The sequence below is a fragment of the Anticarsia gemmatalis genome, chromosome 22 (assembly GCF_050436995.1).
Source record: "Anticarsia gemmatalis isolate Benzon Research Colony breed Stoneville strain chromosome 22, ilAntGemm2 primary, whole genome shotgun sequence".
In the NCBI taxonomy this organism is placed as follows: Eukaryota; Metazoa; Arthropoda; class Insecta; order Lepidoptera; family Erebidae; genus Anticarsia; species Anticarsia gemmatalis.
The window spans coordinates 2,695,782-2,723,780 of NC_134766.1; the positions used below are offsets into that span (position 1 = coordinate 2,695,782).

Consider the following 27,999-nt stretch of genomic DNA (forward strand, 5'->3'; position numbering starts at 1 on the left):
AATGACAGTTCCTCTGACAAATACAAAATGGTTGAAAACTAAAGTTGGCAAACAAAGAAAAGGCAGCGTAATAGCGAATTTTAGCGTTAAAAAACGTTTTTTTAAAGTGAAAGTTAGTTAGTTTAGTTTGTGTTTAGTGTTTTGTGCACGATGTTGGATTTGGAAATCGTCCCTGAACGCTCCCTGGGCTGCGATACCTGGGAATTTGTTCTAGGTGAGAATCGCGTATGTTTATTTCTTACGTCAAGAATTTGCGCTTTATTTCTACGGGACGCGGCTTACGCAATGGTGTTTTAAAGCACTTTTAACATCATTAATGATTCAGGATGTGTATGGCGTAGGAATAATATCAGTATTGCCTTCGCCCTGCATTGATTTTTTTTCTGTCGAAGTGTCACGGGCAGTCTTTGTTTCGTCTGTGCATTCGATGTTTATTTTTTTTATTGCTAATCTTGACCGTGAAATTAGCAGATTGCGTTGTTTTCGTGTTTGTTTTGAAATTTCGTATGACATACATTTAAAATATATGGTTTGGTTGTTTTATTAGTGTAAGAAGTGTAAAATAAACTATTATTTACATTAATAAATTATCATGTTTTGATGACGACACGATTTACGAAACAAAACTGTATATATGATGAAAACATATCAGTATCTATAGTACTTTAGCCTTATACATCTCAAAGGTTAGTTAGTATGCACAGAAACAGGATAATAACATTAGCAGACACAGTTCTCCTTCATAAAACAACAATCACATTGTTCTAAATGCAAGTTTAAACCATTAGTAGTGTGAATACATAATTAGGTTTACATAAAAACATTTACTCACAACTAAATGGCACACACATTTAGATAAGTTGACCGGGTTTTACAACAATCATTTCTGACTTTAAAAAAACAGTTTTTGTGCTTGAAACCTTTATTTTTACTTATTATAATATAGAGAAGATTTGCATCTTCATTAAATATGATTATTGGGAAGTAACAATAAAACAATGTTTTAAGTTCAATGATTCTTCATGCTTAACTTTTGACCTTTTAGATAACACAAAAGTAGACAATGAATAACAGACTAACTCACATATTTATTATCCAGGAATAAAACAAAAGACCTAAATAAAAAATACTTACTGTCAGATTCTACCTTTATGAATGTTTTTGTTTCATAAAATTGTGAAAAAAGAACCACAAATCTTCATTTATTCTTTTTAATACATCCTTGAAAAAAAAAACAAATGGCTATTACAAAAAAAAATGTGCAATTTTTAACCCCAATGCATTGTTTTGTTTCATTAAATCATGACAAAGAAACTAAGTCATTACACTCATATTGTATGACAAAATTAAATTTGCAGCTGTATTTGTTATAAATTACTTTATTTTATTTGTTATAAAAAAATTATGAACTGTATTTGTAACATTGTACATGTTATCAGTCTATGAGTATTTATTTCATGTTATTGCATCATTTACTATTTGTTTTATTGTTTCTGGATTAAAATGTTAACCTTTAAAATTTTGCACAATTTAACAATTTGTTAAATTTGAATATCATAGGTTGTAACTTTATTTTCAATTTAATATAGATATTATTTTGTACATTATCCTCTATGTTGTTCCTGTTTATAAATTAATTTGATTATTATTGTTCATAATGGCAATAGTTACCTATACTATGATATTTATACTTTTTAATAATTTGTTCAAATCATAACACTGAGCATAGGTGTTGCTGGAAAAAAACTTCATGTTCAAACAAAAATGTGCCAAGATAGGGCTATCAATATCCATTTAGAGCCTACAAGGGCAGTCTTACATTTTCACGAATTATTTATTTTTGGTTTAAATTTAATAAAGTAATATTTAGCAACCCTTTTTACCTTCCTTATCTTTATCTACTTCATATATTTGATTTCATTATTACGATATTCACTCTATCTTTGACATCATCTTTGGAAAGCTTACACTCACTCATATCTTTCTACTGGTACAACAAAATGGGAAACTATATTTCCCATTTTGTTGTACCACCTAGAAACATTGTTTACTATAATTGATTACTAAGTTTCAACTCATAACGATTCCATACCTATACATCTATATGAAAATTGAGAATGTTTATAATAATATGCATGCACTTAGTCCACTTTTTGCTCAAATATATGACCTTATGTATATAGAAACATTATGTACAATAGGAACAAGAGGTAATGTAATAAAAAACATAAAAACTCAGAACATTTTTAATTCAAAAATGAATAACCATCTGACATTTTAATCTACTTTTTTCATAAAAAATAATGAAGCACTGACATTTATATAATATGCACTCAGTAATCATTTTGATTTAAAACTATACTTAATGCTTCTAACTATTAACAAATGTCAAATGATTTGTAGATAACTTTATGCATATGGGTGGCATTAATTAGTTCTCAGGTAAAATTTGTTCTTAGTCTGACAATCAGTGTAACATGTTATAACCCAGGTGACTGGGTTGTGGAGTTTCGATAGGCAGTTGCTCCGTATAAAATACTGGAAGCCAACTCCTAGATCCTTGGAAGAAAGGCAAGGCTAATGATGAAACTATTACCTAGGTTTACATTGTAACTGTTAATAATCTGTGCTTTGGTACTGTACATTATAGGTATTTAGCACTTAATAGCAAAAGATGTATTGCAAATGTAGTTTTCTTATTAACTATATTACAGGTAGGTATATACCTAGTTATGATGCATAAGTAAAAAGGATTTTAACAAGGGAAAAATAAAAAACCCATTAGACTTTTTGTGAAAACAGTTATGCTTACCTATATTTCTTCATTTACCTTGCTTCAGTGTCAGTTTAAAACTAAAGTGACAATAACCATTTATTTGCAATAATTGTTCTAATTCCGTTAACATTTACTTATGACATAAATCAATTAGAAATAGACCATAATTATGTACAGCAGCCATTGATATTGATTCTTTTTATTAAAAAAAAATCCATTGTCCTTTATATGTAGGCACAGACAATTGTCTCACTGCCTATTGTTATACACAATGATTGTTGCTGAGCAATTACGTCGGTTAATATGGCCGGATGTAAAAAGTTAAGACTTAATTCTGTTAATCTTAGTATTGAAATTAAGTCTGTTTTACCATTTAACAGAACCCTAGAAGAACCAGAAGGTTAGAGCCTGGAAGGCACTAACCCTTTATCATGCAGGTTGAATCTGCTTCCTCAGTATATAAGGTCTGTGGTAAAAGACAAGCTTTAACTTGGAATCTATTAAAATGGGAGTCTGTTAACACAGACCTAACTTTTTCATATTAAAAACATAAAAAAGCCGACGGCCCGCCATTCTCAAGGGTTGAACATTTATTTTAGACCTTTTTATCTCTCGCGCTAACTCCGTGTACCTATATCTTAAGCTCTAAGGTGAATGACCTGTCGTCCTAGAACTTTGCCCTGCAAATATAATACCGGAGGCTCTATTTTTTGTATTGCTAGACACTTTCTAAGCACCCGTCTATACAAATATTTGTACAACGCGAGAATCAAATCTCACGAGCATACTCAACTTGTTTCATTCCAATTTTATAATTATTATGCCAATGCATATAAAATAAGTATATTATATGTTCGCATTACCTGCGTTCTTGTAAAGGTGCCAATTCCATCTGTCACCCCTATCATATCATTAGAAATAATTAAAATTAACAAGCCGTTCGACAAAGTGATCGAATATTAACTGATATGTGTCATAATTAGTTTTATTAATACAACTGGCAGTTTGCCGCGTTTCCGTCGCCTAGAATTTAAAAAGTAACATTGTCTTTGTCCTTCTGGAACAAAGTAACTTTTTAAACTGTCAAAGATCTTTTGGAAGTGGTCCAGTAGTTAGTTTTTAGCTAAATCATCACTGTCATCTTTACTATATTTTAATCATCTATCATTTTTAGTCATGGCTCAAGGGAACATTTTCACCTTACACACTATAAAGTAAAAATAATCTGTTCAAGATGCTGAAATAGGTATTAATAGACCAAAGATTTTTTTTTGTAGCGAGTTTGATTCAAGATTGTCCACCTAAAAGCAAAAATACCTGTGTTTCATTATAAAAGCCACAGCCAAGCTCACTTTCTAACATTTAAAACAAACGTTTTCGCCGCCAAAAAAACTGTTGTTGTTATTCAAATAAACTGAATTAATGAGTCTAAATATAATCAGAGATAACACGGTGAAACGCGGTCGGAATCGCGTGGCGGATCACGTGCGGAAACACCTGTTATCTATGCTAATAGGACGATTATTACCAAAATAATAGGTGCGATAGTGCACACCCATCTTCTGCGTGTTTCCAAACGAATTTTGTCGTAGAAAAAGTTATCGTATTTGGACTCGGACATTATACATTGAACATTTTGCAATGACTGATTAAAAGATATCTTTTCTGCTTAGAAAGTATTATCCGACTTAAAGATTAATTTAAAATGTCCTAAAAATAGAATTCTTTTGTTTATTTTTCTGCTAGACCTACTAATCGACAATCTTCAACTTTTATTTGCCCGAAATCGTCTCTCAGTCAGAGAGAATTCAAGTTTTAAAATATCAATATTTGATCAAACGGCTATTGACATCACGTGAAAAACTGACGTCCGTATTACGTCCAAAACAATGTTTTTCGCAATCGGTTGCGTGTGAGTTTTATCAAAAATAGCGTCATATTTTATAATGTTATACAATAACAAGTCGATAAGGATCAAAATGTCGACGCCCCCGAAAACTGCGCCTAATTTCTTATGCCAGGCCCCCCACGTGTGTAAAAATGTGTTTTCGTCATAGAAGAATGAATTCCATATGCCTATATCACATTTTTTTGCCTCTATATAAATATTGTGGCGAAAACAGGACAGATGAGCGTACCTAGTCTTAGTTAGTATAAGTACCTACTACCTACCTTATTTATTTACGTAGTAGGTACATTAAACGTGACGGAAGTATCGCATTACTTTTGTTGTTTTCTTATACGAAAGTTTGTAAAGTTATATGTTTGTTACTTAAAATTAATAATATGACGATAAGAAAAATGTACCCTTAAAATATCTATACCTACTCTATGGAATAGTAGGGTACTTCCCTACCACGTCTACGCTTCAGGGTGTTTAAAACTTTTTTGAGGACCCTAAAGCGACTTCTTTTCGTTATAGCTTAACTTTCCGTTTCAGGCAAAACAAATTAGCTTTTAACTCGATTTATACGCTAATTTTTTTTTATCATACTAAGAATGAGTAAACCGTATCGAATTAGGTTTTCTCATAAAAACAAGGATAAAGTGCACAGATTACAGCAGATGAAACCATCTTGTGCAATATTAATCACGATTTACACGTCGACCCGAGCATGTGCCACAAAGCTCTGCTTTTGTGAACTTTTACACTGACATTTAAAAGGTTATAGGGGATGTCAACCTAATTGGCATAAAGACGCTCTTCAAAAGGCTCTTGCTTTAAACCTTTACCTTTACAAACCTTTGTCAAAAAAGAAAAAAAAACATTTTTAATAAAGTATTTTTGGTTGGAATTAAATTTTAAGTACTTATAACAATAAGTGTAAGCATTCATTATTAAGTTAAGGCTAGGAACTAATAACTTTAAATCCAGTAAAATACTTTCTGATTGAAAAAATAATTCATTACCGCGTCCCGCCAAAAAGTGACATCTGTCATTTCGTTTAAAAATACATTGCTACAGTCCCATACAACACTCATCAATACTGCCTAGCAAAACATATAACAGTAAAAAAAGCGAGGCAAAAGCTTTAAGCATTAAAATAAAATATTTGAAGAATCAACTAACGGTAAACGCGAAAACAGCTTTCGAAGTTGTTTGAATCGCAGTAGGCCTTTGATTAAAGAGCTCTTGTAACCTTGATCGTTATTAAAACAAACAAGATGTTTATTTGCATTTCGTAATGTGTTATGCGTAAAGAACCGAACTTTTCCTATATATTGAAAACAAACATTATCTAATCAATTCGGAAGAATTTTACGCTACTCGCCCTTGACAGTCCTTGCTAACTTTATTTTAAGTTGCTTGATACACATAAATGTATGTAGCACTAGTCCATAAAAAAATGTTTTGGCGTAAATTTATTGGCCACAGTTAAGTCCATATTATGTTAAAAAAAATCACGCTCTTTTGCCAAAATTATCAATTTAATGTAGGTAGTATTCCTGTATGACAAGATGTATGGATGTGAATTATGCAAGGGAAGTTTGTAACGAACGTACCAAGTGGCGTTCTTTGGTCTGGTAAAAAGGCGGGATTTCATGTACCTACGGTCTATAATTTTAATGTAGCATTAAACTTTTTTTTTCAAGATGGCGTCTATACCATAGTGTAATTAAACTTTCTTTTTTTAAGTTGTAAAAAGCACACCATAGAATGTTGAATAAACAAGGTCATTCGTTTTACGTTGACGTTAAATTAATGAGATGTAATAAACATGCCACACTAACTTTGTGTTAACAGTGTGTGTCACACAAATGGACTAATTAAATATGTAGATAGCAACTGTCTTGTGGCCTATTTTTTATCATGATATACGAAATTACATATGTGTTTAATTTGTGCATGCATAGGTCATGAACCAGCATGGCTAGTGTAAATCTTTTTCCACTATTGGGACCATAGAGTCGTACTTTCTTGTACGCTATAGTTTTTTTTTAATATAAATGAAAGCTTCTAGGCATACAGGATTCATACATAAATATGTACATAAAATCATGCCTTTTCCTCCTAGGGACAGGCAGAGACCAAAGAACTACCACCTGGTACGATCCTTACAAACTTCCCTTGCCTCATTCACATCCATACATCTTGTCATACAGGACCGCCGCGCCGGCTGCGAGTACCTACTACAAACCTGACCTACATACATACATAATTCCTCGACATTTCCTTTACCGTTAATAAAATAACTGTTATAAAAAAATCAGAACACATTTTAAAAATAGAAAATGTGGGGTCATTTACCTTTGACCGCTTTAAAAATAAAAATTTTTTCACTACGTACTTTCACGACCCAATTTCTCTACTTTTCATTAAATAAAGAAATTAAATAAGGTTAAGAAATAGCATTGAAAAAGGGTTAAGGTCGTAGTCCACTATTCCGCAAGCCAGACGTTGCGTCGTCGATATTCCATAAATATTTTCGCGCGTGCGTAACATTCGTACGATTATTTTCGCGAACACGTCATCACAACATTCGCGTAAACTTGTTTACACAACACGTATCGATGCCGTGTTGCCGAAATATGTAGGTGATTATAGCGAATGCCAAATATTTTTTTGTTTTTGTTTAACCCATCACTCGTTTAGTGAATGTTTTAGGGGAATTTGGCTAATTGTGTTTAGATAGTACTTAATATATTTAATTGTGATTGGGTTTAGAAACACCTGATTCGAAAATAATGGGTTTAAACTGAAATAACGAGATATTTTCGCTATTTTTAAAAGCACGAGCTTGGCAATTGTAAAATAACACTACAAAAGTACTTTTGCATTTGCCTTTTTAAAAAAAATTTTGAGGGCATGCAATGTCTCCAACCCGCACTTGGCCATTGTGGTGGACTCAAAGCCTAACCCCAACTTGAGACCCTTGTCCGGTAATGTGACAGTCACGACGAAAACAATTTTTTAATCTATGATTCTTACTAACAGAAAACTATACAATAGTAATTTCCAATTTTACCGTAGAGAAAGATTACGAAGAAAATAAGGTCTTATAGCTTACAAATCTACACTTCTACACTAATATTATAAAGCTGAAGAGTTTGTTTGTTTGTTTGAACGCGCTAATCTCAGGAACTACTGGTATATAACATCACGCTAGGGCCATTAGGAGCGGAGTAGCAACGAAAAATGTTACAAAAGCGGGGAAAATTTATGACCCATTCTCTCTTATGCGACGCAAGCGAAGTTGCGCGGGTCAGCTAGTGTATTAATAGAATTCGCTAATCTCTTACTAGGAAAAATAAATAAGAAAAACACAATAAAAATACCTATTGTTACAATAAAAACAAGCGTTGTTTGTCAACACTCATTATCGCGTATAGAAATAGCACAAAGTTTCCACGGCGACGGCTGCTTATCTCCGTTCTTTATAATCAGTGCTCATGAAACACACGTGATGCGTGATGTTAGGCTTTATTTTAGAAATAATATACCTATTTAATATCATCGTGGTGATCGTATGTTCGTTCCTCAATTTTGTGAACTCGATTGAACTCGCGATAAATGTCTAAAGATGATACACTGATTTATGACTTTAATCTTTTAATTATTCCGTAATTTTAAGTCAAAAGAATCCTATTAATTATTATTTATAAGTTAAAATTATAAACTAGCTGACCCGGCGAACTTCGTACCGCCTAACGATAACCCTATAATACATTATTTTAAGTTTTCTCTCCGTAAGAACCATGCTCGTACTTCAAGGTACTAATATGGTCACCCATCCACTGACCAACCTCGGCAAACTTAACCCGATAATCGATCCGCTCGGCCTTTACTTAGCCACAAGCTCCTGTATCCTTCCTATAAACCGTTATATTATTTATATTGTTATATTATCATAGAACACCTAGACGAAGTCGCAGGCCTTCTATGATACTACTATTCTATTCTATGTTCTATGACACTAGTGATTTCCTCTTATTCAATAATATTTTTTGTAACGTTCCAGGGATGCATTTCTCTCAGTCAGTTGCCATCATACAGAGTCAAGTGGGCACAATACGAGGAGTACAAGTACTATATAGTGATCAGGTGAGATATACAAATATAATTCTATAGTTTTTAGTACTCTTGGCTTGGTAGTATTGTGAAAATGCACTTAAACGTGCAAAAAAAGAATAAGAAGATAAATTAATTCCGTAAAGGCCTAAATTTCCAGTGATTGTCTAGGCAACTATTGATTACGAGGTCTCGGGTTTGATTCCCGTGTCGTGCAGTAATATTTAGATTTTTCAGTTTGTGTCAATGCACAGAGCTTAGTACCTAATGTATCCAGTCTAATATATGAATATGGAACCAAAATTATTAAGTACAATCACTCTCAATCTCTGCTTATAATGTTTGGTGTAACTAGCATCAAGTTTATTATAATGTAATAAAATATGTATTAATATAATTAATTTCCAATGTTTCAGAACCCGTTATCAGTAGACCTAGTAATAAATATGCCTCAGGACGGCATCCGGTTAATATTTGATCCGGTGGCGCAGCGGCTCAAAGTTATAGAGATCTACAATATGAAATTAGTTAAGCTTAGGTATAGGTGAGTAACAAACCTTTATATTAAATATCAAAATCAATACATTTATTCATTTAGGTCAAATACACTTATGATAGTCAATGATACAGAGAGTGAATTTACCGCCAGTTCGGAAGGTAGGGCCAATGAGAAGAGCTGGCAACAAACTCCTGTACCTCGATTCTCTATCACTATCGACTACCGACAACCGACTAGCTAACGAAATTTTGACATTTAGCATGTACTGCCAAAAAAGTTTCTACGACACCCGTCAGAGGCGCTGATCAGATTTTCATACAAAATATCTCGATGACAGGTCGGTTGTCGATAGTAATAGAGAATCGAGCTACTGGCCACTCTTTTTTATTTCCTTTTAACTATAGAAAAAAAAATCTATCCAAAAAGTTTTTCCATCCCTACAAATTTCCCTTGCTCCATTCGCATCCATACTATCCTATTTTAAATATTTTTTACCCATAGCCAGTTGCGCTCACCGGTCCGTAAACGATCAGTGGGTTAAGCTACCCTTAGCGCGGTCATTCTATAGATGGGTGACATAGTAGTATTTAAACTGAAGTCTCCGTTCTTCAGAGGACACGTAAATAGTCGGTCCCGGTTGTTGTCTACTAAGATAACAGTCATTAAGCCATGTCAAAGGCCTTTCGGGCGGCTTGAACAACTTTGACACTAGGTTGCCCACTAAATATACGACATAATGTTGAAAGACCCACTTATTTATCTAACTACTAGCTGACCCGGCAAACGTTGTTTTGCCATATAAATTTTTAAAAAAATAGTTTCACTTAAGGGTGTGAAAAACAGATGTTGGCCGATTCTCAGGCCTACTCAATATGCTCCGCAAATTTCATGAGAATCGGTCAAGCCGTTTCGGAGGAGTACGGTAACGAAAACTGTGACGCGAGAATTTTATATATTAGATACCTACAACTGTTTTATTCATAAATATTGTATTTACAATTAAACGAACACAAATACACCCCTATCTGAACATTCACCCTATAAATCAGTTGGTATCGAGTTGTCATTAGCCTGACCTTGCCATGCATGGCAACAATACGTAATGTCATTAGCTCGCTACTCGCTAGTAACTGATTGTGGGGGCACTGGTCGGTATATATTTGTATGTATGCTTCCTTGTTCATATTGTGGATAAAGGAATATAAATATTTCTTTTTGTTTGCGACGTGCAATCAGTTCACTAATTTTCTTTTTTAATCAGATGAAATTCGTCAAAAAGAGTATTTTTAATTAGCATCAAATATGAATTAAGACCTAGACATCTTTAACTAAAAGCTCAGAAGAATAAGTTATGCATAATTTATACTTTATTACCAATTGCAATATTATTCTATTAATTTGAATTTAAAAAAACATTTTACACTTATTATTTTTGTTAGGTATATTCAAAATTATTGTCAACCAGTCTTGAAATTCGTTTATGCTCACAAGAAGTCGTTGCTGATAAAATTGATTTTGTTTTTATATCATTGTAAAGCATCTCAATATTGCCTAAAAAAATAGCTTTATTTATTTCCTAGCTAATATAGTCTGGTTTCTAGCGAACATTGTTCATAAACGATCTTTAATACCGGCTTTCTGAGGCACATTTAGCAGTAGTTTATCTATTCAAATTGTCATGCTTATATAGGCTTAAATGCTCAGCTACTTAATAATTATTGCAATTGGTAATCCATACTAATATTATAAAGCTGAAGAGTTTGTTTGTTTGATTGTTTGTTTGTTTGTTTGAACGCGCTAATCTCAAGAACTACTGGTCCGATTTAAAAAATTCTTTCAGTGTTAGATAGTCCATTTATCAAGGAAGGTTATAGGCCATATATCATCACGCTACTACCAATAGGAACAGAGTACCAGTGAAAAATGTTACAAAAACGGGGAAAAATTTCACCCATTCTCTCTTATTGGACGCAAGCGAAGTTGCGCGGGTCAGCTAGTCCAGTATAAATGTTAGTAATGTACCTCAGAAACCTGGCATAAGATATTTAAACAATACACTAACATAAATCCCATCACATCCACAGTGGTATGTGCTTCAACTCGCCGGAAATAACGCCGAGTATCGAGCAAGTAGAGCATTGTTTCGGCGCCACCCACCCGGGACTGTACGACTCGCAGCGCCATCTATTCGCGCTCAACTTCAGAGGGCTCTCGTTCTATTTCCCGGTTGACAGCAAGTTTGAGGTGAGCGACATCGCTACGATACCTGTGGTATGTTTTTTTTTTATTTTTTTTTTATTTTAATCTACGGATGTGTTCGTCGTAAATGTATGTATGTCAGTGGTGGATTCAGGTGGACAAATTAATAATATAAAACAGTAATTTTACCTTTTAATGTTCCATTAGTGGTCTTCTCGATGTACTATTTGGCTTATTGCAAAATAGATGGACTAAAGAGGGCTTCGCGCAACTAAAAAATGCGATTTGTTTGTCCTCATAGGAATTAAACTAATTTTTGTTGTACAACGACTAACGTTAACTTTCTTTGCTTCCTTAATTAACAAGAAGTTTAGACACTGTTACACAAAGATGTTTTTTTTTTTAATCAAGTTAACTTAATTTCATATGGTTTAATTTGTTCACCTATTTTGTTAACTGACTGTACTTTCAGTGATAGAAAGGCATATTTGGTTGTTGATTTTCTTGCTTTTCTTACATTGAAAGTTTAACAATCAATAAATAGAACTGATTCCTCCGACATGCTAAGAGAAAAAATTATCAAATTTTCCACGTAATTATATAAAAATATAAATATATTCGGACGGTTGTACGTAGACTCCATTAAGCAATCTAAGAACCAACCGTCCAACCAAGTGAAAAAGAGATAGCGGTATAGGTACAAACTATGATGTTATCTCTTTCTAACAGTAAAACTAAGACCATTTTAAAAAAAAATTGAGACAGATTTTAAATTCAGTTTCACCATAAACAGCTCTACTCATTGGTTGTTATTTTTTATTATAAAAGTAGATACACTTTCTTTTTTATAAATAAGCACTCTTAGTTCTGCTTTCTATCCAAACGCTAGACTTTTGGTATGGTAGTTGATGGTGCATGGTATGATTTTCACAATGTTTTTCTTCTTTACAACAAGCTACTAATTATGAACATATTTTTATGCATCGCACTGTCGTTTAAATTGTTTTAATTCCACTATATTTCTTTGCTTGTTTTAAACATTAGTTAGCGAAGTTTTTTGAGCACACGTTTTAGTAGTAGTATTACCTAGTTATGCATATAATATAGGTGTTATTCTGCCGCTGGTTGCAAGCAGCAATACATTGACACCGCTTCAGCTTTTCTGGTTACTGAAGGCCCATTTATTCCCGTAGATTAAAATCCGGCCTTATTGTTGATTTCCTTTCAAACTCGAAAGTACCTACTTCTAAATATGACGCGGGCCTATTTTAACTCCTTAAGGGTGAGTTGCTAAAAAATCCTTAAAAATAAAAGGCACCCCTTGTCAAATTTTATGTTTGTAACTTCTATAGTTCAGTCAGTCTGGATAAGTAATTTTGTACTGATAGGTGTATTAATAAAACATTTAAAAGTTGTCTGCTGCTTGCTATCGGTTAAAGAATTTCACCTTAATTCACTTCACAAATGTTTCTTCCTTGCACAATACAGCACATATATTAATAGTTTTCATATAACTAACCTGTCCGTATATGTTTTCAGCCCGGCTACGCTCACGGTCTCGGCTCGCTGCAGTTTCCCAACGGTGGGTCCCCCGTCGTCTCGCGGACTACCATTTACTATGGATCTCAACACCAGGTAAATAAGAACACAATTAATGAATATTTAATACTAAAATATATGAAGAAGACTTGGTCGGAAGGTAAAGATTTTAATGTGTTTATTGGCCAAATACATCATAATTATACTAAGCATTAAGTAAAACCTTACGTCATACATTTATGGCTGTGATTTTTAAAAAATACACGAAATAATAGTTTACTAAAATAGTGGGTATAAATATTTTTTTTGCAATACCTACCTAGTAGATTTATAGGACCTTCATTCAGAATACCTTTACCCCGCAGTGGGACGGTCATGGGTTAAAAAAATAAAAACATAAGATGCATAATGATGTATAGTAAAACAACGGTTCTAGAAGATTCGACTTCGATGTTTTAATTTAAACTTAGTGTTACACACCAACGTGTAGTTTATAAGCAATATTGTAAGTATTTTACGTGCACGTGCACATTACAACTATTAAACATTCGCGTTGCACTTTATTTTAGAATAGAACATAGGAAATGAACGTAAACACACATTTTAATACCGTTCTAATTAGCTAGTATTTATTATAAATGTGTGTATATGTTTAGGCTAGCCAAACGAGCAGTAGCTCAGTATGCGGGGCTCCTCTCCCCGAGCTGCCGCTCTCCTGCTACCGCCACCAGCTGCACCTGCGGCGCTGCGACGTGCTGCGGACACCCACCGCCACGCTCGGCCTGCGACTACACATGTTCACTGAAGGTATGACACAATAATATTACATATTTGACTGCCTCCGTGGCGCAGTGATTAAGGTCGCCACGCCGCTAATATAGCGTCGAGAGGTCGTGGGTTCGATTTCGCAAGTACTAATTTGAATGTATTGTTCGATGGCAAGACACGTTTTTTTCTATTTTATGCATTGAAAAGATTGTGATCATATTTTGAATTCACATTATTATATTATAGCATTACCGTTAAATTTTGTCTTCTTAATTAAGCCATATTTTAAGTTACTTGAAGTTATATGTTAAGTATAGTTCTACTGACACAATTTGTTGATAACAACTAGTCAATAAATAAGTTTGAGATGGAGCCTTTTGTCAATAGCTTTGAAGAGGTTTTTTTCAGTTCTTTTTGCCTATAATTATTGTTATGTTTCCTTTAACATGAGTGTTGTGTGCAGGGCCGGGTCGCTCGGGGTCGGAGGGCGGCGGCGGTCGCTCGGTGTGTCGCGTCGTGCGCTTCGGCAGCAGCGCGCAGCGCGTCTGTGCCGCGCTCGGTGAGTTGATACTAGCTAACTATGGAGAAGAACACATCAATTTATAGATTATACGCTTGAATAATAATACCAATACGGTATCATATTTGACTTGAATGTCCTATGGGATTTTGTAATATCGTCAAAAATGGATACAGCTTTTCCTGACCGCGTATTGACCTGATTAGCAATCGATACGACTTTAACCTCGCTCAAAAATACATATAACGAGATTCTTTTAAAAGTAATACTTGACAAGCGTATCTTAAAATGTAGTTATTTTTGCATATTTCAATAAATAAAGAACTAATTGTTGGCATTTATTAATATAATGTCATATTGTCGTTGTGCAGGTGCTCCAGCGCGTACGTACTACAAGGCGGACGACAAGATGCGCATCCACCGTCCCACCGCGCGGCGCCGCCCGCCCCCCGCCTCCGACTACTTCTTCAACTACTTCACGCTAGGACTGGTCTGTATACAGCACAAACTTATAGAAATTATTACGTAGATATTATTTATTTCAAACATTAGAAGCCTATCTAAAACATAAAAATATTTCTTTGGAATTGTCGAATTAACACAACTTTTAAATGTCAGACACTCCCAATTTAAAAAATGTTATATTGAAATAATTATCACCTGTATAACGGCGAAGCAAACACCGTATATGAGGTTTTTGTATAACAGTTCAGAAGGAATGCAAGGACCGCAACCCGCTGATAAACACCATAGTGAAAACATAAACCCTCCCTCATAGACCTGTGTTTAAATAGTTTTATAATCATGTTGATGTGTAGGACGTGTTATTCGACGCGCGCACGCACCAGGTGAAGAAGTTCGTGCTGCACACCAACTACCCCGGACACTACAACTTCAACATGTATCACCGCTGCGAGTTCGAGCTCACCGTGCAACCTGACAAGTAAGCCCTTTTTATGATTCCTAGTTAACTTAGTACAAATAAGTCTAAATAATATGCGCAATGTATGACTGAAAAACAGATGACAAAATGGCTGCGATGATGATGCAAAAATATATTGTAATTTTTCGTACACAATGTTTGGGAAGGCGTTGAAATATAGAATACTGGAAGCTGAGATGTGTTATAATAATTCATTTGCTTTATTTTTTTTAACTAGCCTGTTTCTATGTCTTACTGCTGAGCAAAGGCCTCTCCCCTGAGTTTCCAGTCCCCTCGGTGCTTTATTTATATATACTTATATATTTCTTAATTTGTAAACGCCGTGCATACACATATATGGACGTAAACATGACCCATTACTCTCAAAAGCCTGGAAACTTCAAACATTCAAATCACTCTCAAGCCATAAATTTTATTCGTCTATAAGGATCGATTCTCCATGCTAAAACACTTCAAGTTATGAGTTTCAAGGCTCATTCACAGATTTTTAGTTATTGTGTAACACTATCACGCAGTACCGTATGTGAGGAGTATTACAAAAAGTGCTGAATTGGGTACGTTACATAGTACAATGTTGAAATGTAATTGCTAATAGGTGTGAAGCGAACTCGCTGGTGGATTCTCTGGGCTCGGTGTGCATCACGGCGTACAGCAAGTGGGAGGTGGTGTCGCGCGCGCTGCGCGTGGCCGAGCGGCCCGTGGTGCTCAACCGCGCCTCCTCCACCAACACCACCAACCCCTTCGGCTCCACCTTCTGCTACGGCTACCAGGACATGATCTTTGAGGTACACACTATAACTGTATCGGAAATATTGATAAATTAAATGTATCTAATTTTGCATTTAATTGTCGCAGTTGCGAAGTATGTGATTCCGACCGCTGATTGGCCAGTGCTACAAAGCCGCCCTATATTTTTATTTTCGTTTGTTTTTTGTTAGTGTAAAATAAAAAGATTTACTATTATTATCACGAAGTCTTGGGTTTGATTCCCACGTCCGTTTAATGTGCTGTTGGTCGTTTATAATCTATATTAGAGTATTTTCATTTGTAGCCCGAAGTTTAGTAAAGTGCTCGGTAAATGGCAATAGTCCCAATCACATTTAACTATCGTTAATGGCGATACGTGGGTGTATTTCATACAGTTTTGCACTCACCTTTAAGGGTCGGCGCAAACGGGCCACCGACCACACCCACTGGGCGCCAGCGACACCCACTTAACACGTTTTTCCATATATTTTGTATCATGTAGCGCGTGGCCGCCACCGGCTACACGTGTGCGGTGTGTCTATACAAAATATGTCGCTGGCCACCAGTGGCTGTGGTCGGTGGCCCGTTTGCGCCGACCCTAACAAGGGAGCTGATACTACTGTTTGTTTTAGACAGGTAAAGAAAGTTTTCTACAAAATGTTTTATTTTGCAGGTGATGTCGAACAACTACATAGCGTCTATCACGCTGTACCAGCCGGAAGGCACGCGGCCCCACTACGCCGTCAACTCCATCGCGTGACATACCCAGGTGAATATACACCTTATATACTAACACATAGAGCTCACTTTACTTTCGCGTTGAGATTTGAGATGTTAACTACAGTGATCACTATTTTTTCGAATAATACTTACCTATTTCGATGATTTCTTCTTACGTTCCGGAAGATACGCTTACGCATTTCTGTCCAATTATTTAGTATTTTCAATTATTTTGACTGGTATTCGTTTATTTTGAGAAAATATCCCTGGCAAAACCTTTATTGCTATTTGTGTAAATGTAAAACGATTTGCAACTTACTGATACAAATATTTTTCCCGCGCAGGGATCTCCAAGCAAAGGTAAAAAATACACGTCCTGAACGATTTCGGTTGTCAGTCACCACACAAAACCACTGGTGTGGTTCACCACACCATCACGACTATGTTCTACCTACCACTAATATACTTGTTCAACCGAACTGACTACATATCTTTAAAACCACGAAGCACCTAAGAGGAAGCAGTATTTTAAAAATGTGATAAAAAAAAACTGTGAAAAAATAAAAAAAACTCGAAAAAAGTGAGTGACAGATCTCAGACGATGTGTTAATAAGTCTTATTTAATTCCTTAACGGACTACATAGTTAATGTTATTATTTTTAAGCTTAATTAAGTTGGTATATTTCAAAAAAATGAACATTTTAAAATAATTAATTAGTCAAATGTGTTCTTCTATGTTTTACTTTTTTAATTTTCAATGCGCAGAAATGTATTGGCACAATACATTTTTGCGCAATGAAACGGAACTTTTAAATAGAAAAAAAAATCTTGAAAAATCTAGAAATAGACTGTGCTGTAAATATTTTTGAAAATTTGATGAAAAATTAAATGATAATGATATGAAATTGATGTATTTTTTCTAAAAAGAAATGGTTTTTCGATTGAGACGTTAGGTAGGGAGTGAGTGGAAATATGTGCAAATAATATATTGTCAGCACCACAGACGTTGAGTTAGTTTGTAATAATACATGTGTTGTCACCCGACATCCGTTATAATTTATTTTTAATAGACATTTTGTTTCGTACATATCTTAATTTAATTTCGAAAAATGTTTGGACAATGTTAAAATTATTTATGTAATAAAGTATTGACATATATTTGTTATAAATTATTTTTTGAAATACGCTCAGGTGTGTGCGCGTTTTCTGAATATCTTAGTAGTAATTATGATGTGTAATGAGATAATGGCTTTTGAGAGATGCTTGGTAAAAATAAAATATTTTCTATAAATAAATAATTGGTGATTGTTTGTGTGAATGTGAAAGCAAATTGAACACGTTTGAAACGTTTTTAGTCACAAAATAGCCTACAATATTGATTAAAATGGCTTCATAAAATTAAGGTATGGTCTATTAATACGCATGTTTCATCTGACGGCTCTCGGTCTTTTGAGAATAAAAACTTCTTAAAAGTTAATGGATAACAAAAGTAGTGTTCAAATTCTCTTTAGAACCAAAAATATTTAAGAAAAAACGGTTCATTATGTTATAAAAATCAACGTGTTCGTATATTAAAATTATAATTTTTAAGTCTAGGTTTTTTAAAAGTAATGACGTCATTGTTGTAAAGGAACCAATTTGTAGCTCTCAGACGATGCACGCTATTTTACATAGACTATAATAACTTTTGATAACAAAACTCTTTGGTAATAAAGGTCTGATTACACTGCGACTGCCTACCGTAGTGACGTAACTAAAAGTCATTTTGGCGACGTCACTATAGTACCGATTGTCGTTGCTATGGTTACGATTTTTTTTAAGTCGTAGTGTAGTGAGATTTGAATGCTTACAATATAGTGCCAATGTCCTTTCGTTCGAAATTTCAAGCCCTAAGTCATTTGGATAATAATGAGCTTACAGTAGGCTACAAAAATAATGGGAGGCGGTTGTGATGTTATACTAAACTGCTGTTACGGCAATATGACACTTTAGCTTCGGTAAGGTATAAATGTTGCTTGCACTTCTGAATTAATTTTGAAACTGAAAAATGTCCTTATAAATCAGTAGTTGCTCTGACAATTCTTAATTTTTTTATTGTATATAGGTAAGATTTTATTTCAAAATTAATTCATTAGTATAATTAGTATGTTTGTTTTATGCACAATAAGTCACTTGTGTGATTGATTCGAGTAATGTGGCTGTGGTGCCATATAACAACAAAAAAAAAATAAAAAATTGACAAATAATACAATAAAAAAAGTATTAAATTTAAGGTGGCTTTATGCTACGCTCTAGTGATGTTTGCGCGAGTATTTTGACAGAAATGTTATAAAACATACTATCCCCAATAAATATAGTTAATTTTCTTCTAAATTTCGTTTTAATATTATCTTAAGTCCACAAACAGCACGTACCTATTCCTGCGCTATAACCTTAAAGCAAAGTTTTCTTTAGAACTCTGAGACAGAAATATTTTCAATGACCTAAAAATTAATTAACTATATTTTCTGTAACTCGTTACTTGCATGAATGTTCTATTAAATTCCCCTTATGTTGTATATTCAACCAAATATAAAATTGAATTACTAAACTGAACATAAAAACAAACTCGAAAAAATGGCGGGATTAACTTGACAGCTGTCAAAATACGCGCGCAAACGTTAACACAATTATTTTTATAACGATTAGCATATTACGTCAGTCGATGACGCGTATCGTTTGATTACGTCACATAATGATTGTATAACATGTCAGCCTTGATGACGCACTGTTACATTAAAATGCTAAATACTGTTTTATCTTTCAATTGTTCGTTCAGTGATCATGTACGTGATTTTGAGCACAAAGGATTTAATCTTTATGATAGGATTGTCTATTTAATTTTATCTTTGGGTTTTCAAGAAAATTACTATTATTTTTTTATTTGTCTGTCATGGTTCGATGACTAAGGTATTCTGGTATTCAGCCATTGTCTGGGACAACTAAGCTAAATGTTACATTTTTCGATCTTCAAATGAGGTTTTCTTAGAAAAATTAAATAATGTTTTGATAAATTATGTCACTTTATTTGCTGCTTTGCCTATTGAAAATACTTCCAATCCGACACTTTTTCGTGAGCATTAAAATAGTGACAAAACATTAATAGTGGTCAATTTCAAAGGTCGTGGTTGGCCTATTTTAAATCAATACCTTTAATATTTTATTTGTAGTAAGCGCTTTTTTAAATTTATTAGTGTACATTAATTATTGTTTGTATTCTATATAAATTAAATATTGACAACAAACAAGATTTGATTCAACACCTGCCTGTATTCTTTTAACAATCTTATGAAAAATCGAGTAAGTAAAAATAAAATCGTGGTCCTGTAATTATAATATTTTCGCCATGTCAATAATTAATAACTCGGTTAACCTTGAAGACAGCCGCGAGAGTCTTATTTACGTTGATATAATTTTTAGCATACCACCTCGGTCATCTACATGACATTATAGCAACTTATATTAAACCAGAAATATTTAAATACACAGTTATTTTTGCTCGTCTCTCAAGGTAATACTCGGTTTTTGAAAACGGTAAAACTGTTAAAAATCTTTATTATCCATCCCTTTCTTGACGATGGCAGATTTTCAAACTTGTTTTCATGTTCCCGCCGATCCTATATCAGCCACTTCGAGCTTATTTTTTTTTGAAAAAAAAAAAAAGAATTTCAAAACTTTACATGATTTCTGGGATCATAATAATATACTTGGATACGATGATTCCTGAAAACGAAATTTCGTATAATATTGAAGGTCCGTTTATGAACTTTTTCTATTCTATTTTGTCACTGAGTACGCAGTATCAGATAAGTGTGCTTACATTTTATAAAAGATAGAATTGTGAAGAAACAAACCAAATTAACGTATCTCCGTTTTCGTTGATTATAGTAAGGCCTTAGGTTTTCGACTCCATGCTGTAATTTCATCAAAATTGATAAAGCGGTTTAGCCGTTAAGGCGTAACAGACAGACCGACAAACAGACATTCGAATTCATAATATCCAGTCTGTTTCTATGTTCCTATATCTTTAAAAGCTTATCATTTATGTTATTCATATTATCGTAATTGTCACGCTAATGGCTATCACCAGACGTTCACGTTAATTACAGATGTTTGTCGGCCGATTAGATATGTCACAGATATTATATGAAGGATATCCTTCTATAAATATTATAATAGGTTTATTATAAAACTTATGAGCGCGAGTGTATAAATTGAGTTTATGTGATTACAGCTAAATGACTAAGGAGTTTTATAGATTCTGGATAAGTGTTGGGTTTGTTTGATAGATAAAGTGACAGTATAGTATGGACAATCTACCAATATTTCGATTAATTTAAATCGACTGTAATTTTTTTTGGTACAAATAAATATTGAATAATCGTACATTTTTTAAATTATTTTATTTCTAATATTTTAAAACGGTTCCTTATATATTTAACTAAAAAAATGGGACAAGGAAAAGGAACTCAAGAACAATTTTTAACAAAACCCTCTATCGGATCGTTAATAAAACTAAAAATCTGTTTGAAATGACGTTTTATCAGACAACTGATACAAGTTAATAAATTCATTTAAAAATTCACTTTTTGTTAAAATTAGCAACCTTTAAAACCCTTAGTCTTAGTTTCAGTTGACTCAAAAAAAACCGCTTCATTTAGTGAATATTTTCTTCCAAGTACTAAAACTTTGAATCATAAACCAAATTCTTCGTATAACAATCAATATCATGACATAATCGACTAAGCGAAAACAATCTCAAAAATGTCGTTAAAGATAAACAGCTATTTACTATCATTACTCATAACTTTACAAATATTACATTTGAAGTGCTATAAATTATATTATCTTCATATAAAGTACTTGTCAAGATAAAATTACGCGTTTCCGAATACCAAAACACGCCTTGTAGACAAATATTATTATTTATTTGGTATTATAAAGATATAAACGTTGGCAACACATTTTGAAACAAAGAGTTGTAAAAATATTATCGAAAATGGTTTCAGGTGTTCATAATTTTTATTGTTAATGACAGAATATTTGGTAAATGATTTTATATGATACATATTATTATTTGGAAATTAAAAGTGACGTTTAATATTTAATTTACAATATTTAATTTTCTGACGGTGAATATTGCGTCGTGAAAAGATATCCCGGAGTGAAAAGTATCCTTTGTTAAAATTCAGGTTTTAAACTCTGTGTACTTAATTATAATCTGCTTTTTAGTCTTAACGTGATTGAGTAGCGAACATCTAAACTTTTCGCATTTGTAATATCAATCAAGAATAGTGGAACTTTCTATGGATAACGAAATGGTTTATTACTCTTAAAGATTAACCCTTCACGCAATACTGAAATTAACATTTGACACTAGCATAAATACTTTTTTAATTTGCTAAAAAAATGTGAACCTATACCTACTTTTTTTTACAATTTTGCTAAATATGAAAACAATACAAAAAATATGGACAGGCACTCCTATTTACACATCCGTAAATTTATCTACTATGTTTGTTTTAGTAAAAACAACTTCTTTATCAGTTTTTTTATGCAATAGATAAAAATTACGACCTGTTTTAATCAGTTAAATAAATATTTGTAAAATGTAAGACAGTACAAATCTCATTTTTAGGACGTCGTGTCAAAATATTTGAGTTTATCTTTGTAACTAGCGGCCCGCCCCGGTTTCGCCCGGTTGAAACAATAATATTACAAAAACTCTTTTAAAATCTAATATATAAAATTCTCGCGTCACAGTTTTCGTTACCATACTTCTCGGAAACGGCTTGACCGATTCTCATGAAATTTTGTGAGCATATTGAGTAGGTTTGAGGATCGGCCAACATCTATTTTTCATACCCCTAAGTGACACTTTTTTTTATATGGCAGAACAAAGTCTGCCGGGTCAGCTAGTGTTACTTATAAACGTTCCTGTTGAATCATTCTATCTGTTAAAAACGCATCAAAATCCGTTGCGTACTTTTAAAGATCTAAACATACCTACATACATACAGACATAGAGACAGACGCGGGAAGCGACTATTGCTTTAGACTATGTAGTGATAATAAAATGTTAAAAACAGTTGCGTTTAAAGGCTGACATATAAAACATGTATAATATGACTATAGCTTGTGTATTATACGTGTAGTAGCGTTATATTATGCATTTAGATACATAACAGCCTTCGAACTAGGGGATAGAAGGCCCACTTAACGTTAGATTATATAAAGGGAATATAGACCACGGAGTGTCAACTTTGCGGACATTCCGCATGCGGAGAAATAACCGCGATTCTAGGGTAATATTAAGGGAACGTTCATATCTGACGGAAGATGCGTCGGGCGTAACTTAATTTGTATGGGCTTCGCATCGACGCATCATCGGTTGAGTGTGAACGGTCGAGTGTTTTTCTATACATTTGTCTGTTCTAGCGTTGCGCGACCGATAATACGCGACGTATATTCCGTCACATATGAACCTTCCCTAAAGGTCCCCAAACAACATGAACATTAAAGTTAGATTGTAATGATTTTAAGTCCGCTTGCGAAAAACTGCAGGCAAGATGCGGAGGACTATTGTGCTAACCTAGTCCGAATGGTAGAATAACCGTGGGTCCAGGTTCTGCCAGCTTTCTCTAGACTAAATCAAATTCGAATTCGATTGAATCAGATTCGAGGTAAATTCTAGCGCATGATGTTCAATCATGCGCTAGTTCGCTGGTTTAAATTAACTAATTGGTTTAGATTATTTTTCCTTTTAAACCTGTGTTTGATCACGGGTTAGTTTGGAATTTAAAAGTACGATTTGACGTAAACTCAGCTCTGTTTCGATCGAATTTGAATTTGATTGAATCTTGTGCTCAAGTTGTTTGGTGACACACAAAGACCTGTAAATCTTTCAAATAGTACAAGGTCTTAATATTACCGGTCATATAAAGCACGTTGAAATGATACTATTCAACACATTAGTACAGATACTCTTATTTAAATACCTTTAGGAATGATCTCCTATTTATATCATGTGTTCGAAAGTCCATTTCTCCGTCGCTTCGCCAGACTGGCCGCATGCGGAAATTAAACGAAATAATCGAATAAAAATGTGGATTTTATTTTATTTTCAATTGAATAAAGTGAAAGTCTACATTATTTACTTAATAATGGCTGTATGCAAACTCGATTAATATTCTATTGCTAATAAGTTTTATGATATTTTTTTGATAATTTCTCGTAAGCCATTTCCATGTCGTTCAATTATCACTTGATCATGATTATTTATTATCAATATTGTGATATTTTATGTTATATTGGAATAAAACTTGTAATTTCTGGTTATAATTTTTGGAATGTTAAGCCTTAAGCGTCAGGCAGAGTGTAAAAATTAGAAAATAAAAAAATTACAAAACAGCAATACTTGCTAGTTTTATTTCAATATCCAAAAGCAGGAAAAAGACCAGTTTATCCTCTAGCAAGTAAGTCTCAGATACTCTATCTATTAAATAGATGTTCATCAAATGGATGAAATTAAAAAAATACCATATTTCAGCTGATAAGCTATCTGAAACTTATCCAGAAGTTTTGAAAACTGGTCAACGTTTTTCTGCTCCCTATAAGTGATAAGTAGATCTGTTTCGTAGATCATGGTCTATTAATCTTTATATAATTTAATTCTTATTATTTAAGTAGTAACAATTATAAAGAGGCATAATACAAACCATTTTTATGTGTAACATATAATGTTGGGCCAACATTTGGACCAAAACGCGGAGGGAACCGCACGCGGAATATCGAATCGAAAATTCCGTACATTATGTACGGATTTCCGCGACAAGAATCGATTTCAAAGACATATTATTATAAAATAATATATAAAGGCTCTATATAAACTAATAAATAGTGAAGAATTTTCTATATTATTTTAGAATAATAAATATGTTGGTCCAAATGTTGGTTCCAATATTTGTATACCAATATTGAATTGAATTCAAGCTCCTGTTTAGACAATGTTTTATTTCTGGTGTTGAAATTGTTGATAAAAACATTTTGTTATATGTTATTGCTTAAGGAACAAATACTCTTTGAGTTAGTGCTTGGTTTGACCACGAAAATAGAAAAACAATAGCTTTTTTAATGGTTTCTAAGCAGTTAAAATGTTGGTGCTTGATAATCACAGTGTTTGTATAAGATGATATTGTTTTTTAAACCATGATTGATTTCTACGGTAAGTCGAAAAACTATAAGCGGGTTGCACAAATAATTGTCCACGAAATCGAATCGAACCCACGACTTCCCGACGCAATGGTAGCGGCGTGGCGACCTAAACCACTACGGAGGCAGACATTTATACAAAAATAGTAATGATTTTATATTCAGACCGTAAAATCGGAGTGAATTATTAGAATATTCAGAACTTAAGTATTTGGATCAATGACAAATAATTATTATACTCATTAACACGTGTGGATACTTGTAATATAATCACGATAAGATTGGCATCACACGATCGACTATAGTGATAGCACTTTTAGCGCCGATTTTAATTTGATACCTAATTACGATTCTAAACTATTTCGAACAAGGTTTCTAGGTGAACGACAGGATCCTAATTCCCACAGGAATGGGATCAATGAGATACAATCTAATATATAAAATTCTCGCGTCACAGTTTTCGTTGCCATACTCCTCCGAAACGGCTTGACCGATTCTCATGAAATTTGGTGAGCATATTGAGTAGGACTGAGAATCGGCCAACATCTATTTTTCATGCCCCTAAGTGACACTTTTTTTTAAATTTTTATGGCAAAACGACGTTTGCCGGGTCAGCTAGTTTTACTATATATCCGGATGAAGTCGGGTCGAGTCGCTAGTAGGAATTAAACTGTAGTTAAGCAACGTTGCAATAAACTCAAGGACTAGATAGTTAGATAAACGGGCCGATAACCCGTCATACTCTAATAACTATATCGTTACATACTTAAACGTATATAAAGTTAGTTTAAAACAGCCTTGATTGTTGAGTTTTCTAATAAAATCTATTTCGTACATTACATGGAGAAACGCGGATATATTTCGTACAGCTCTGTCTACACCTTCGAGTATAATAGCGTGATATTATGTATTCCTACATTACTGTGGGACTAGGTAATGATCTTTTGCCCATAATAAAGTGTTAGGCCTTACATTCCCAACGCAACATATGAGAAAGTGCCGAATATATCGGAATAAATGATGAAAATCCTTTCCATCTTATTTTATATTCCGTCAATTTAGTAGAAAGCTTTGACATGCAGAAATTATTTAGATTGTACTCAGTAATTCTATGTATTTTTATAATAAAGTAGTTGTATCAAACATGCTGTCGTCAGCAAGTATGCCTGCGGTTCACTGATGTTCTAAATTCTCAATTTTGTATACCTCTGTCAATTGTGAAACTTTCATAGAGCGTTTCTTTATTGAGTTGTTGGATTATAGAAAAAATAATTTGTGTAGCCCTTAATTTTATAGGTTTCGTTTAATCCTGAATGAAAATAAAACTATATTTTTTACGTCATTTGCTTGAATTAGCGCTACAATTTACCTAAAACGTTATGAAAATTATTATTATCTTCAAAACAGAACGACTTTTCCTGTTATAAGTTTTAAAATCCTTTTTCCTGGTCACACCAAGTACGAACTGGGAACATTATGCGTAAGAAATACCTACGACTAATGTTGTCGCAGTAAAAAAATAATAAAAAAATATTAGGTATTATTTTAATAATGTCGTTTTTAAGTACAAATTATGTGGTATATTTTCCCCTTTATCGATTTAAAGCAATAAAAATGTGATTTGATGTTTTTTATGGCATTTTATTTTATGTAACGATTTGACCTATGTATGCACGTGTTGCAAATAAATATTAAATGCCTTGATATTGTACCAACATTGTAATAATTTTTATAATTAATTTAGTTATACATTTATTTTGTAACCTGGCAACTTGCAATGGCCCGTTTCACCATTTCCACATTTGATTACGCATTTTAACTTTGTAACAGGGGCTATTTTCTCAGCTTGTAAATAAGTGAAGTCCGATTAACTATCTATTTGATAGTGCCAGCAAAAACAACTGTCAAATATCCATATATGCTATCCAGTAGTTATCCAGAAGTAGTAAGACCAGCTTTGATATAGCAACAAGCCGCTGAGCGATTAAACATAATGGATAATGGACGTTGTTGTTACGTCTCCATCACATGCACTCCTTGCATACGTCTATTGTATTCTTAAACCTTCTGTGTAGGGGCTTGTTGCTATATTTTAATACACAAAGTCAATATACACATATTATGTCGTATACGACAAAACATTATATCGTTAATTTGTCCTTAGTAAAAGGTGGTGAAACAGGCTGTATTCGATTTTTGTAATAGATTTTTTTCTATGGCAACATTAGTCTCCACAGATACAAAAGTTGGGCATTACAAGCTGTGACATATTTGATAGAACTGTTGTGATCGTAGCGCACAAATGCTTGTGCTTAGTTACATCAAACTTAGTGCAACTAGTTTTATACCTAATGTATTGTTTAAGGGCATTTATTGTTTATTTATTGAGGCAGACATGTTTAAAAAAATAGCACTTGAAATATTGTAATAGACCCGTTCTTTAACGCGATTGAAAATCAAAATTAATGAGAGAAGGGTTAAGCTTTAGCGTCCACCACGCTGGCCAAGCCAAATGGGGCTGGCGGGTTAGGGACTTTGCTTACCTTCAAGAACTGTTGTAAAGAACTCTCAGGTATGCAAGGTTGCATCATGATATTTTCCTTCACAGTTGGAACAAGTGATAATTATTTCTAATACACATATACCTTGTTATAGTCAATATTGTTGCCTTTGGAACCCTCGACTACTTGCGTGGGAGGCACAACTTAGATTCGGCTACCACGAAAGTTTAAAAACGGTAATTTTTAGGTATTATTAAACAACTTATTATCCTCTGAAACTAACAATGAACTGCCCAAAAACAATACTAAGGTAATATATTATTTGTGTGTGCATCAGTTTGATGTAGAAATGTTCAGTAGCCGAATTAAATATAGTTTCGACTATGTAAGTAATTCTTAAATCATTGTGTTCGTGAACATAATATTATGTAAAATAAACCCATTTTTATAATCCTGTCGCCGTGGGTACAGAGAGGAAATTGTCTCAAAAAAATACCAAAAAATCTAAATAAAGGATTTCATACCGA

At 33.5% G+C, this 27,999-nt stretch overlaps 1 protein-coding gene across 2 annotated transcripts; it reads left to right on the forward strand.

Annotated features, from left to right (window-relative positions):
- On the forward strand, window positions 1-27,999 carry LOC142982535 (PHAF1 protein CG7083). 2 transcript variants are annotated; one of them, XM_076129069.1, is made up of 12 exons: window positions 1-214; window positions 8,737-8,819; window positions 9,203-9,330; window positions 11,370-11,556; window positions 13,024-13,119; window positions 13,680-13,830; window positions 14,255-14,350; window positions 14,683-14,801; window positions 15,130-15,254; window positions 15,850-16,039; window positions 16,675-16,770; window positions 17,066-27,999. In XM_076129069.1, exons 1-11 carry the CDS (start codon window positions 151-153, stop codon window positions 16,759-16,761), a joined length of 1,326 nt encoding a protein of 441 aa, XP_075985184.1. In that variant the 5' UTR covers window positions 1-150; the 3' UTR covers window positions 16,762-16,770; window positions 17,066-27,999. The 2 variants fall into 2 exon arrangements, with proteins under 2 accessions (XP_075985184.1, XP_075985185.1); XM_076129070.1 differs by having other exon boundaries at window positions 11,370-11,529.

Coding starts and splice junctions, on each gene's coding strand:
- LOC142982535 (XM_076129069.1), top strand. CDS start 151: ATGTTGGATTTGGAAATCGTCCCTGAACGCTCCCTGGGCTGCGATACC. Junction 9,331..11,369: donor TTAGTTAAGCTTAGGTATAG/GTGAGTAACAAA, acceptor TCACATCCACAG/TGGTATGTGCTTCAACTCGC. Junction 15,255..15,849: donor CTCACCGTGCAACCTGACAA/GTAAGCCCTTTT, acceptor AATTGCTAATAG/GTGTGAAGCGAACTCGCTGG.